At 41.5% G+C, this 14013-nt stretch overlaps 2 protein-coding genes across 3 annotated transcripts; one reads left to right on the forward strand and one right to left on the reverse strand.

The window, feature by feature from the left end:
• Nucleotides 1-1964: 1964 nt before the first annotated feature.
• Nucleotides 1965-4036, reverse strand: LOC103718152 (PEBP (phosphatidylethanolamine-binding protein) family protein). 2 transcript variants are annotated; one of them, XM_088703492.2, is made up of 3 exons: nt 3524-4036; nt 2469-2565; nt 1965-2322 (listed from the first exon to the last, which is right to left on the reverse strand). In XM_088703492.2, the coding sequence occupies exons 1-2, from the start codon at nt 3947-3949 to the stop codon at nt 2491-2493; spliced, it is 501 nt and encodes a 166-aa protein (XP_088559618.1). In that variant the 5' UTR covers nt 3950-4036; the 3' UTR covers nt 1965-2322; nt 2469-2490. The 2 variants fall into 2 exon arrangements, with proteins under 2 accessions (XP_088559618.1, XP_008805061.1); XM_008806839.5 differs by lacking the exon at nt 1965-2322 and having other exon boundaries at nt 2342-2565; nt 3524-4035.
• Nucleotides 4037-10674: 6638 nt separating this feature from the next.
• LOC148702809 (RING-H2 finger protein ATL66-like) lies at nt 10675-11220 on the forward strand. Its single transcript, XM_088702149.2, has one exon. It carries the CDS (start codon nt 10675-10677, stop codon nt 11218-11220), a length of 546 nt encoding a protein of 181 aa, XP_088558275.2.
• Nucleotides 11221-14013: the final 2793 nt, after the last annotated feature.

Here is a 14013-nt window from a genome sequence, read left to right on the forward strand (position 1 = left end):
AGAAGAGGAGGCAGAACATAAGCTTGGTTACATAGCTGTTTAGAGGGCATCTAGCTGAGAAAATGTGGTCCCTCATAGTCCCTAGGCATAATGCGCTCGACATGAGGGTTTGGAGATCTACCTGCAGCACGAGTGTGAGGGTCAGAGACCTCTATCACCTCCCTCTTTAGAAGAGAACCTACACAGAGGCATGGCAATGGATGAATCTGGAAACTCCGAGTTTATCCAAGGATTGCTCTATTTATCTAAAAGCTATCCTGAGGTCGCATTCCTACTGGGGGTGTTCTGATTAGAAGAGGTTTGAGCATTCCACTGACCTACCCCGACTGTGAGGTGGAGGAATCTGTTGACCACACTCTTTTCCAGTATGAGAGAGCAGCTCGAGTGTGGAGGCTAGCTAGCACCCCCCTAGAGGTGCTTCAATCGGCAACCCCTATTGACATCTTCTTGGACTACTTTCAGAGGAGCTCTACCAGGAAGCCATCTAGATCTGCTATCATTGTTGCTACTTATATCTCCTACCATATTTGGCCGGCCTGAAATACGTGGATATATGGGGAGAGCAACCAACCGCCAATATTCACATTAATAAGGGCTCTTGTACATGCCACTGAGATCTCCCACTTGTATATTGTTTGAGCATCTCTGTCAACTTTGGATATGCGGGACTCCTCCTCAACTCTTGCAGTGACTGGGATAGTGTTCATCTCTTGAGAGCCCTCATTTCCGAGCTTTCTCAAGGTAAACTTCAAACATTGTGTGTTGGATGATAGCACTAGAGACGGAGCAGAATTTATGATTAGAGACCCAAATTCTAGACTCATAGATGCAGATGAAAGTCTGACCTTCAACACCGTGGTTCCTAGAGCGAAATTAAGAGCCGCTTAGACAGGCATCAGCTACGCTCGATGCACCCTGAGAGCCAGCTCCATTCTTATCGAGGGCGACTCTAATACTATGATTGCTTGGATCCAAAGGCAACCTAGGGATGTGGGTACACATCCCTTACTACAGAACATCTGAAGCCTAATGAAAAGGAGCACCTTCTCTATTGTGAGGCACATTTATTGAGAAGCCAATGGAGCTGCAAACTGAATGGCCTCCTTGAAACGACTTGCCTGCTTGCCACAAGGGCATTCCAAGTTATATTACTCTTTAATTTTTTTGGATATATTGATACTAGAACAGTATAAATTATCCATCTTGATAATAATAATACTAAGCAGCACGTTACACCTTTATGCAAGAATCACAAATCTACTTGAAACTATTAGCATTACAAATACATTGGGACAGCTTGAGCTTTTGTGACCTAGTCATCGCCTTGGGAGTTTTATGATAGTGGGCACACATAAATTGCAGTACAACAAGGTAATATCATTGTAATATCTTTATCCAAAATTGAGAAATCGATTTAGATCATCACAAATGACGATATAGAAGTCACGGAAATCACACCGCAATCTTTGTCCAATTCGACTTTAAATCCTTGTCGCCAGTCTGTCCGATGGTTATCGGCCACGCACTGCAATATATAGCAACGTAGCTCCTCTACGATGAGTAGTCCAAAGGCTACAACCGTCGGTGCGTAACTCACGACCCGCCACTTGTGGCATCTAATCCGCAGGTCTTCCTTTTTGTTTGCTTTTTCTAATTTTCTCAAGAGAATATAAGTCTAATGGGCTATTCCATTTTACCGGGCTGCACTCAGTCCATCACACTGCCTCAGACCTAAAGGTCAGGCACAAAATAGATTTGGTTCACCAAATCTACTAGGTACAACCATACAATGAAGTGCAATAAAAATATTTTTCTCCTGAACTCTTTTTTTTAATCTCTTCCGGCATCTTAGTTTCAGCCTCTTATTGTACATCATCAAACCACCACAACAATGATGCCAAACTAGTGAACTAAGCTATTTGATCAAGATTTATGGAGCACTGACTATCTAAACAATCAACAAATAGTATTTAATATATCTATGGATTTGTATTATCGCAAGTCAAAATGCTGTACAACTCTAGATAGCCGCCATGTCATCCATCTCAAAGGCAGACCATTATTCCTCATCGTGCAATTCCCTATGTTTGGCACCGAACACAACCATGATCGAATTCCTTGGATGAACCACAACCATCCATCTCCGAGACAGATAAATAATGGAGCAACTATCCTGTACAGCCCTCCTCTGTAGCAACTATTCAGAACTGTACAACCCTCCTCGGTCATGGAAAACATGCTGCAAGTCCCGATCCCTTGTTGTCATACTTCCACCTTGTATTATTTCTAAAAGTTTGATGAGTCTAAAAGTCTTGGGAATAACTGCAAATGGATCAATATATAACACATTGCGATCAAAGCATGCCTTATTAAAATTAGCACATGTTCAGCATAACAGAAGAGGGGGATGGTAGACACCAAAAAAAAGAGAGAGAAAAGAACACATCAAGCTTAAATAAGGAAAAGACCAGAAGGTTTCTTTCAGCGGATTTAATAGATGGCCACCAGTTCTGCCTCTCCTAACACACGTCCTTCAATTGAATCCAACAGCTTATCCTTCGTTACCTGCCACGAGCATAAGCAACAAGTCAAAAAGGGGGGTTTGAATTATGCAAACAACTAGCCAAAAATTGTAATTTTATGCTAAAAAAGTGTTGTTTGAATTAGGTTGTTCATTAAATTGTCTCAGGATAATTCTCCAAAGACTGGAACGCACACCATGGAATTGTTTTGTGACAATTCTCTAAATACCAATATTCTACCCATATAGTCTTAAGGATTTCCCAACTATAACCAATAAACTCTTTTTGTCTTTTCTCTCGTATGGATTCTTCTTCATCTTGGCCGCGAACGATTCATAAACTCAAGATCTAGAATAGCTGGGACAAAGATCTTTTTAATTATGTTATGATTTCTTCTTCCTCATTAATTCTTCTCTCTCTTCGGACCTAATAAGGCATACTGTCAGACGAGGAGTTGAAACGATTTTTTTTTCTTCTTTTTAATCACAATGCTCAAGTCATAGTATACAGTTCCAGTCAGATCTTCGACAAAATAATTAACACCTCTTTATTATAAAATTGCTCGAGTTTCATGCTTCCAGATCTGTGCACGTACCCATACCTCGCACAGTACAAAAAAAAATTACGCTACAAAGATTTCACTTCATAGGCACAGATTTTGATGCACATCAACGGACTAAAATGTCTTCAAAATGCAACTCCATCACAAAAGATTCATTAAAAAGAAGAAAAGGAAAATCTAACAGCGCATGCAAGGGTTGCCCGATGGATATATCATCATAATGACAAGTATTGTAAAAACTATTTGCAACTTATCCATGATGGGAAATAATTAATAAGCACAATCTATAACAGATGGTGGAACGGAAATAAATGGTAGATAAAAAAATAAAAAGCAACGTCCCAATTAAGTAACAATACTTGAGATGGTTCAACGCCCCGCCGTCCTAAGAGGACTTAAATAAATGGGAAGGTCTTTGGATTTAGAAATAGAGATAAACCTTGTTGCCGAGATGGACCAGGTCGTCGAGGGCATAGAGCTTGAACCGGAAATGGTGGCCGGCCGAGGGTGGCTTGGAACCACGCCACCCGGGGAGCTTGAAGTCGTTGGTGCCTTCCTTGATGCCGGCGTAGTCGCCGCCGACTTCCTCCTCCTTGCCGGAGAAGCCCTCAGGAAGGCCCTTCACGGAGGGAGGGATGTTGACCACCACCCAGTGGGTCCAAGGGACGATGGGGCCCGAGGGGTCGGGGGCGTCCACGTCCTCGACCACGAGGGCCAGAGATTTGGTCCCCTCCGGAACCCCGTACCACTCCACCGGCGGCGAGATGTCCTTCCGGGCGCCCTGGCCGTCGCGGGTGTACTTCCGGGGGAGCCGGCCCTCGTGGTCGATGCATGGGGAAACAAGCTTCAACGTATCTTGTGCCATTCTCAGCTTACTTTGCCTTCTCTTTCTTGGTAACGCAAAGAGAAGTCTTTGATGAGAATTTTTTGGGAGAGGTTTGAGGGTTTCTCCTTCCTTCCTCCTGTTCTGGAGGTCTCTAGCGTGGTGTTAGCGGGACACTTGGCGTTTGATGGTGGTGTTAGTGGGACACGTGGCGATGGGTCTTGGACATGTGTCGAACCTGCCGGGTTTGGGGTTGGAGGTGTTTTAGAGTTGAGCCGATCATGGGCCGGGGTGTAAAATTGAATATTTTTAGTGTCTAAGCCCAGCCCAGGATCAACTTTATGCTGGAGACGTTGGAAATTGTTATGTCGTGTCCTATCAGTCTTTTCCTTATTCACGCCAACTGGTCTCCCCCAACCTTTATATATATATATATATATATATATATATATATATATATATATATATATATATATATATATATATATATATATATATATATATAGTAAGATAAGAATTATTTACAACTAAGATTATAGTGAGTTTGCACTAACCAATTTTCTTATTTACGTATCTGCTCGATGCGAGAATTGGGCATTGCCACTAGCAATATAGAAGAGTTAGTGAGAGTTAAATGGAGTTAGATCATGTGCACCATGTCAACATTTCTCGACCCAAAGGTAGGAAAAGCGTGACGGTCTATTAATTTGAAATAATTTATTAGTTTGGAAAGACTAATGATGAATTATTTTTTTCTTCTAAAAGGCTCTATAGGTAATTAGCTACGGAATAGGTAGCCTTATCCTAAATATTTATTCCTAGATTATCTGGTCGTTAAGGGTTTTACCAGCTTGATATGTTGTATCTTTACCGCAGAAATTATTAAGCTATAAAAGCACATTGTTATGTGATCCTCTTGCACCTTAGGGACTTCTCGTTGCACAAATCTTTGCAACTATTTTGTCTACGTTGTGTATTGTTTTGCATGGTGCGACTCATGCTTGGCTTAAGGTGCCACTATCGCTATGTACGGCGCAGTCACCAAACCTTAAAAATACACCAAATCATGTAGGTCTAGAGAAAACAGTCTTTAGTTCTGATCTGCTCCTCAACCTGGCATAGATTAACAAATTCAGTGAAATTACTCAAATATTACTTACTGTTATACTTTCTATAATTTCTCCTTAGCATTGGAGAGTCTAATTTTAGAGCCCAGCATCTATCAATGACGGCGATTGACCACCATACACATACAGACTTAATTCGTAATCTATTTGCATATATATGTTGACAATAACTTTTTAACTAAGCTGGTTGGCACTCTTATATTAAGAGCTTTTCCTTGTAGGAGGTTCAGGAATCTTCATCCAAATCCATGATTGAGAACCGTATAGGGAATAAATAGCATACTCCGCAAATCAACAAACATGAAGATAGAAATAAGCATATGTAAGCTTCATAAATAGGAGCCGTGCCCCATATTGCCCATCGCATAAAAGAGATTAGAAGAGATTATATCCCTTTTTATTCTTATCCCAAGGCATGCTTAGGCAACGGCCGGCAGCTTAAAGACCGAGCTAGCTTAGCGTGGCCCAGTTACAAATCCTTCATAATAAAATAGTATTGATGTACGACCTGCACTTGTACGTCACACAGCTCCCAGTTCCTTGGAATTAATGTGCTTCGAGCACTAGGGTATGGCGCATGGAACACTAGCATCTTGAGATAATTCGATCCAGGATTTACATCATGACATTCTTGTTCTATGATGAGAACAAATGTTCGATGACTTAAGATCTTTGAAAGGCCATTGTAATAATAAATAGGGCCATGGTTTGGCTTACTGACATCTTTGGTGCCTTAAATCGAATGCACATCCTTAGACACCGAGTTTTCACAAAAGAATTTTTCAACAAAAAAGAAAAGAAAAGAGATTTCTACAAGGGACAAATCTTTAATATCCAGATATGCAAAGGATCTATTCCAATATTTTGATTTTAACTACTTCATACTGTATTTCTGAAAAAGAAAAAAGAAACTTCTTTAGTTCTTTTACAGCGAATCACAGTTTTTTTATTTAATATCGTCCGCATATCTAGCATGAGAATACCAGCTTTATAAGAAACAGGGAAGAAAACAAAGGAAGCATCTGTAACAGCTGCAGATGTGAGGATAGAAATCGAAGAGCGCATCCTCGACAGGACGCCGGGGATCCGCTTTGGGTTCGATGAAAAGCACCCCGGTGTCAGGAGCTAGTCTGGAATCTCAAGAGTAAAGAAACATGGAGGAAAAAAAAAAGACCTAGAACAGTCGATTAATATGAGTCTTGATGCCCCCATGCCACCCCGGCATTCATATTCTACGTGCCCTGAGGTTCTACGTACCCATGCCACCTTGAATACTATTTGCAACGATGGCTGTTGTAGTGACATCAGAGGCGCTCCGCTCCTTTAATTATACATGCATTGATGCAATGTATATTTAAATTTACAGCCACTATTAGATATCATCTGTTATCATAGTTATTATATAAAATTACCAGTATCCAACCAATTTTTTTTTTCTTAATATAGAGCGGATCCATATATTAGTTTAATACGATATTTCGTCATATAATATGATTCAAATCAATAACAACATTACTTCCTCTCATGATTTTGGAATGTACTTCATTTCATTTATCAACGAAATGTTGCATCAGATTTTCACTATTTTGCTTAATATGATTGCTTTGTCCTAACTTTTTCACCATAGCATCATTATAATTTACAATAACTATCGCACCCCAAATCCGGCCCGTGACATGGCCGTGCTGCTACAAGCCATTGCCATAATAACACGAAGCTACATTTACATTTCATATCAAAAATGACTTTTTAATCATAAAATGTTTATCAACAAGGAACGATACAGAGCTCTAAACATTTGAACATTTCAAATATTTTTTTTCCCAAACCCTAAAGAACATCAAGCTTTCTACTCCTAGCATTCTTATTTACCTGAAAGAAAATAAAAAAAGTTATGTAAGCTATGCGGCTCAGTAAGTTACCATGCACTATCTTACTGGATCAAGCATACAATTCTTCATGCCAATGCATTATTTAAAGAAGATTACAATTATAACAAAGTAAAGCATTTCATATACTATATATCCAAATCAGGCATAAAGCAATGCATGCCTAATTAAGTAAGTTTATAAATATGGATATGCATTATAAAATTCTGTCATTATTTCATGCTATGAAAATCATGCTCTCAAATAAAAGTGTAGCTATGGCCATTATTATACCCGTGACAAAGCTATAATCTTTACCAACTACTATTATCCGTTGGCAAGATCATATGCCAGCTATTATTACCTGCTGGCAGGGTCATATGCCAACTACTATTACCTGCTGGCAGGATCATATGCCAACTACTATTACCTGTTGGCAGGATCATATGCCGAGCTATTATTACTCGCTAGCGAGAGTCGTACCTAGCAATCTGAGAGTTTATAAATCATTTCATAATTTTCGTAAACCATACTTCGCAATTAGATTGAAAGATGAATAATGACATCATTTTGTGCAAAATCCATAATCACGCTACAAACTTCATTTTATTCAATTTTTCTACATCATCATAATTCATGTATACACAATATAGTATTCATGAAAGATGCCATTTAGCCAAATCATGCAACATTTGCTAACATAAGCTTATTCCTAAAATTTATGAAAATGCAACATTTTTTTTCTTTTTTTTAATATATTTTCTTCTCTCATCTTCTTCCCTCTCCTTCTACTTCCTCTACCCCACCTCAGTTGGGAACAGAACAAACCTTGACTCTCCACTACAGTCCAGTCCATCCACAACTTCAGCTTGAGATTCGTACTCTCCAATCTCGACTGACACAGGTCTCAAGGCTCACCTTCGAAGAATCGCTCCTAAGGTCGAAAAAAAAGGCAAAAACAAAGAGAGAGACAAAACAAAAAAAGCAAAAAAAAATCAGAAAAAGAAATTACTCAAATCCCGGTTCATCCATCTGCAACCGTCGTGCCCATCTGAAGTGCTGATCTCCAATATCTACGCCCTTCGATCGCTCCTGTTCCTTGGGCTTAGCTCTGCCCTTCGATGGTAGAGTTCTCGTCGTCGGCTCGCTCATCGAACTCCGCCCCTTCGCCGCTCGATTGGATACCCGAACCCACCTCCCTACCTCTTACAACACATCTACAACACCATCCAGATGAAGGTTGTTGCTCTCCTCGACGACCCCAATGAAAAGCACTGCACTGCCGTCGTCCCCCTCTCTCCACCGAGAGGTGCCGCGCAAGATTCGAAGCCCTGACGACTCCTCCACAATCAACACCAGTAGCAGAAGTCCAGGCCGTCCTCGGCTCGGGCCCTTCTTCGTCATCCCTTTCTGTCGTCACCGAAGTCATCGCCGTCTCTGGCCCAAACTCTGCCACTATTCGCTGGTTACCGCTGAGGGGCGTGCCACCTAGGCGCTAGGGCTTCAATTTGGAGCATCACGTGGAAGAAAGCCCTAGCAAATCTGGGTTCAAAACCAGATTCGATCCGCAAGATACGATACAGATCTGGTATGAAGCTTAGCGGATCCAGGTTTAGAATCCCAAGATCCGACCCATGGACCCAAATATGAGCCGTTTGGTTTGGTGTGTGTCACGTCACCAGTGCCTGCTGCATCATGATCTAGTTAGCAGCTTACATCACCATCCAGTTAGCCAACCTCAACACATCAGCATAGGCATGCAAAATGTCATGGTCATACTCCATATGTGGCACTTAATTGCCACGTTAGCATAGGAATTTTATTCTGGCTAATTTCGACATGATGATTTTATTTTTGATACCATATTTACTGGCCAATCTCTATAGTAAGTTCTTTTATATCTAAAAAAGTAAAATAATGGTCCAAAGTACTCTTAGTAGGATAATAACTTTCTGTTTGAAAGCTTAATGGTTATTTCTTTTTAGATTAGATAATCAGCAAATTATTTGAGTACGAGTTTAATTTTATTCCTTTCTTCTAAAAAATTTATATTCTTATGTCTAACCTTCAAGGCGGTTGTCTAATGTGGCCTTGGCTGCCGCATTACTGGATTTACACGTTTCTGCAGTTCGTGATACCATGCATGCATAGGGTCGGGACGTGGCATGCATCAAAATGCTTTGTAAACCGGCGTGCACCAGCCACGACAGAAGCCATTACGTTCGAACCAGAGAGGATCGATTATTCAATCATGACCGTCTATGATTGATGCAACAATCGTGATTAAAATCGGTCCACCAGCAAGCGGATTCATGCACGTAGCAGCAATCTCTACCGGGTTGGCCTGTTTCAAGTAAATGTACTGTATATATAATTACCAAGGCCTAATGAAAGAAAGTGTATGGAACTTTAAATGGCTGTATACCCCCACCCATCCTTGACCATTTATTTTCCTCGTCTACTATTTAAATTGAAAAGTCTATAAAGTTTGGACTACATCGAATGATCTTTCCTTTTACCCCACTAGATCGGCTTCATTCTATTGAATTCGTCCCCAGCATTAATATCTTCTTATCACGATTATCCTTGACAAGAACTGGTGCAATCTTTTATTAAATGCATCATCTATTTAAAGTCTATAAGTTTTTTGCCCTCGGCCGTTAGTGGACTTAGCACTCACCAGTCACACACAACCTATCAAATACTGCGAATCCTTCACTTGAAAGGACTTCTTGTTCCCAATTCCTGTCAACCACATTGGGAGTAGCCCTCGCATGGGAAGAGATGGCCGACCAATCAAAGGCCAGAGAAACGCCCAACTGGTTGTTTGTCACGGGACACCACCTCATGCAAGATTTTTTTTTCTTCTGCATTTTTTTTTAACGATATTTCATATGGCCCTAACGGAAGCACATCCAGCCACATCAAAAAAAAAAATAAATAAAGAGTGCAAAATAAAAGATATGTCTCCTATAAATATCCATATAATCTCTTCGGAGTGCCGGACAATAAATGAGGCGATCCGATCTGCTGCACTGTTCGCCTCTCAAAATACATGCAGTGCCTGAAAGTCGGTCAGCTCCTAAGCCAATCTACGGATACCACATATAAAAAAATGATCATCACCGTATTTGTTCACTTCTCGAACTCAGTCGATCGCCACAGAAGAGTCCCCTTCAAGGTATAAACGCTCAGCACCAAATATCCGCTTCGCATAGGAAATCCTCTTACAAGCTGCCTGCAGTTCCGTCCCAACTGCAGTAAGTCCAGATATGCGGCGTCATCAGCTACTATCATCTTGTCAAGATGATCTTTGATCATAAAGCCAACATCTTCATACACTTTATCCACCGACTTCTGCCTTTTTGGTAGATATGCATGTTCTCCACCCAGCCCGTGATGACGATCGCTTAAGACCGGAAACAGGGGTTGGTGACAACTTCACTCTTAAATTTCATGAACGGAGAAGAAAAGAAGATGATAGGTCTGGGAAATGTAAGAGTGCAGTTGTCACCAACCAAGTTGTGGTCCCCTTGATATTTCTACCTTGATAACCCCGGCCCAGCCAGATCCACTCCTCTGTTGGGTGGCACGCAGCATCTTCCCTCTTTCAGCCAATCCCCAAACTCCACCAATTCCTTCAAAGCCACAAACTTTTCTGGCTCTGGCTCTGGCTCTGGCTCTGTCCCTTTGTGGGCTTGAGGGACCCTTCTATGCTTTCACTTGCTGTAGCTGTCGAGGCTAAGCGCCGGAGAGGATATAGGCCAAGACCATGACAACTCTCAAGCCCTCATCGGCCCCATCTACAGTCCACCCCTACCAAACTAAAATTGACACCCCCGGCACCACCACTCCCAGCAGCACCAACATGGCAGCCCAGGCGGCCAGCGACACTTTCCACTGGCGGTATGATGATCTCGATGACAAGAACTTTCAAATCCACGGCCTGAGCCGCCTCCTCCTCCTCGTAATTTTCTCCGTCCTGGTTTTCCTTACCCTCCTCTGCTTGTACATCAGGTGGGCCTGCGGCTACCACCGGTGGACAACGGCAACGGGGACGGGGGAGTTATCCTCTGAGGCTGGCTTGCCACGGCCACCAGGCCTTGATGCGGAGACCCTGGGTAGCTTCCCGGTGCACTTACACCAGCGATCGTCATCGGGCGACGAGGCCCAGTGCTCCATATGCCTCAGCTTCTTGATAGAGGGAGAGAAGGTTAAGGTGCTGCCAAGCTGTAGCCATCCATTCCATCCGGAGTGCATCGATGAATGGCTGAAGGCTCATTCGAACTGCCCGCTATGTAGGGCTTCTCTTGGGTGATCGACGGCAGAGCCGGTGGCCGTCGTTTGAGAAGAAGATAGGCTGAGAATGGGGTTTTGAGTCTGTGGATAAGAGAGTGCATGTCTTTTTTATATTTTCTTCTCTATTTCTTTTCTTTTTTTTTCTTTTTTTGGGAGCTATGGGCGTGGAACAGGAGAGGCTGGCGGTGGAATCCATGGAGAGATGGTGGCTTTTGGGTGTCTGCCATGGGAGGGGGCCGAGGCACGGACAGTATCGACATTTTGTCTCTACTGTTGCTTTTGGCTTTTTGGACCTCGAATACATTCATCTTTTCTTTTTTCTGAGCGTTGTGTCGCTTGGGGTTGATCTGATCTCTTATGTCTTCATTAGATCGGAGAGATGGATGTTTGGTAGATCTGTCTTTAGGATTTGTTATTTAACAAAAAGAGGATTACAGTTCGATCTACTGTCAGATGACCGATTGGAAATTACTTCCCATTGTCCTTTTCTCTCTCCGCGGGTGATATCTCGAAAGCTCGGACTGGATTCTTGATGATAAATACAAATTAATGGGCCCATATCATTAAGGACCTCCTTAATGAGCACTGCTAGCTCTTTTTGCCTTTACTTACGTGCTTCTTCCAGAGTAGACCAACCCGACCAAGAATCTGGTCATCCGGTCAGTGGTTCGTTGACCATGTCAACCAGTTTGACCAAAATATTTTTGAAAATAAAATATAAAAATTACTAACAATATTTATATTTAAAAAAATTATGTGTTATTGTTGATGTATTATCTACGTAGGATGAGACTTAGTATGCTTTGGAGCGAACCCTGATCGATGTCGAAGAAAGACCAATGGGAGTCAGCCATATGAACAGTAAAGGTATTTGGATTGTATCCAACTGGTATCCGCTACAATTAAGCCTATAATTGTGCATAGTTCAACCGCACAGCCATAACAAGCGAGCTGTTACCAAGCAATGCATGTCTATCTTACTCAGCAACATGCATCCACCCTCGCTTATACAAAAACACCTAGGGGATCTCCAAATATATTCTTTAGGCTCACTACTTACACGCTATTGCTTTGCTACTCTTAGACCTCCGCTGTCTGATTGAGATTTTCTCCGTTGAACACATTTTGCTTAGTGTATTTCTTCTTTTCTTTGTTTGAAGTCAAACCATCAGTGTTGGAGCCTCTGTCCAAGCACACTTTCCTCAACTCAGTGGGTACAAGACTCGAAGTTTCACCTTTACATGACATAAGATTAAATTACAAGGGAAAGATACTAAACATTCTTTATAAAAGAAAGAAAAAAAATCATTTAAGCTTGAAAGAATGAAACAAATCTTTTAATTTTGTAAAAATGACATATATTATAGAACAAGAGCTGATGCCATGCTACTAGTTTTGTTGTAGAACACATGATCTACCATTAGTAAGGTCCTACGAAACACAGATTTCATGAAGCTATCATCATTGTGAAATTTTTGTATCCCTTAGTTTAGGAGATCTTTGTTCTAAATCACAGTTACCTGATTCATTGAATTAGGAGCCAAGTCCTAAAAGAATATAAAAGATATCATGTCAAACTTTTCTGATAAGTACTGTATTATATATATAGATAAAATATCATATCAAAATATGGATACCAATAAAAAAAACGCATTTCTCCATCTTTTTTCGAGCAAACTCAAATCATTAAGAAATAGAGAATCAGGAAAGATAAATCTGAACTCAAACTGGGTCAACCAACTTATCATTCAACTGTGGTCTGAATCAGAAAAGCTGTTCGAGCCTCCGGTACACAAGAAAGCTGTTCACTTCCCCTGAATCAAGAAAGCTGTTCGAGCCTCCTGTACACAAGAAAGCTGTTCGAGCCTCCTGTACAACCCCGCAAAGTCAGCTGTGAATACAAATATAAACCCCGTCCCCGGCATTGTGTGGAATGTCCGGACCTCCCTCAATCTGCTTCAAATAGGGTTAGTATTGGGCTTGTGCCGGTTTACGTTTGGGCCATGGATGGGCTTCTTTAGTATGCCATCATGCCAGGTAGAATAAGTGTTGCAGGCCCGAAACCAATAGTCCCATTTGTTTCGGCCCTAGACGTACCTTTCTCCCATCTTTCCATCACATCTCCTCCATAAGAACCCTTGCAGCTATTATTTAGTCTTTAGCAGAGCCACTTGGCCCTAATATGCCCAGATTCGGGCTAAGGCCTTATTCCTTGGGCTTACGGTCAACCTCAGGCTTAACCTTAGCTTCTAAATCAAGTCAAGCTTATATAATCAAGAAAAAAAAAATCAAGTCAAGATTAGGAGGACTGTTTCAAGTGCAAATCAGCCCGTTTGCAACCCTATTCTGATGGGTTTTGGTTTATCATAGGTAAAATTTCCGATCCATGTACAAGCCATCGTGTGACTCGTAGGGATGTCCATGGGCTGAGTGAACCTCTATTAATAAGATCAATGAGGCTCACCCAAATCATTTGGGAGGTTAATGGTCATGCCTCGACCCTTCCCATCTTTGTCCTGAATAGCATTTAGCGAATGGGGCTGACTAGGCGAACAGCAGGTGGAGTTCAACATGCATTGAAGCTCATGAAGTATCACACGCATGAAAAAAATTTCGCTCACACCTAACAGCTAGGGAAAAAGAGGAATGAGCCAATGGTTGCAATGTGGATTAGAGATTTATAAATAGGAACTTGATGAATGACTATGATCAACGGGTTATGGGATTTTCCAAAACTTAAGTTTGGGCATATAATTGGATCGATTTGTGAACAGTTATAAATAAAATGATGGCAATAAATGACAGACCCAAT

The sequence above is a fragment of the Phoenix dactylifera genome, chromosome 8 (genome assembly GCF_051530095.1).
Source record: "Phoenix dactylifera cultivar Ajwa chromosome 8, Ajwa_hap1_PhDact_Kaust_v1.1, whole genome shotgun sequence".
In the NCBI taxonomy this organism is placed as follows: Eukaryota; Viridiplantae; Streptophyta; class Magnoliopsida; order Arecales; family Arecaceae; genus Phoenix; species Phoenix dactylifera.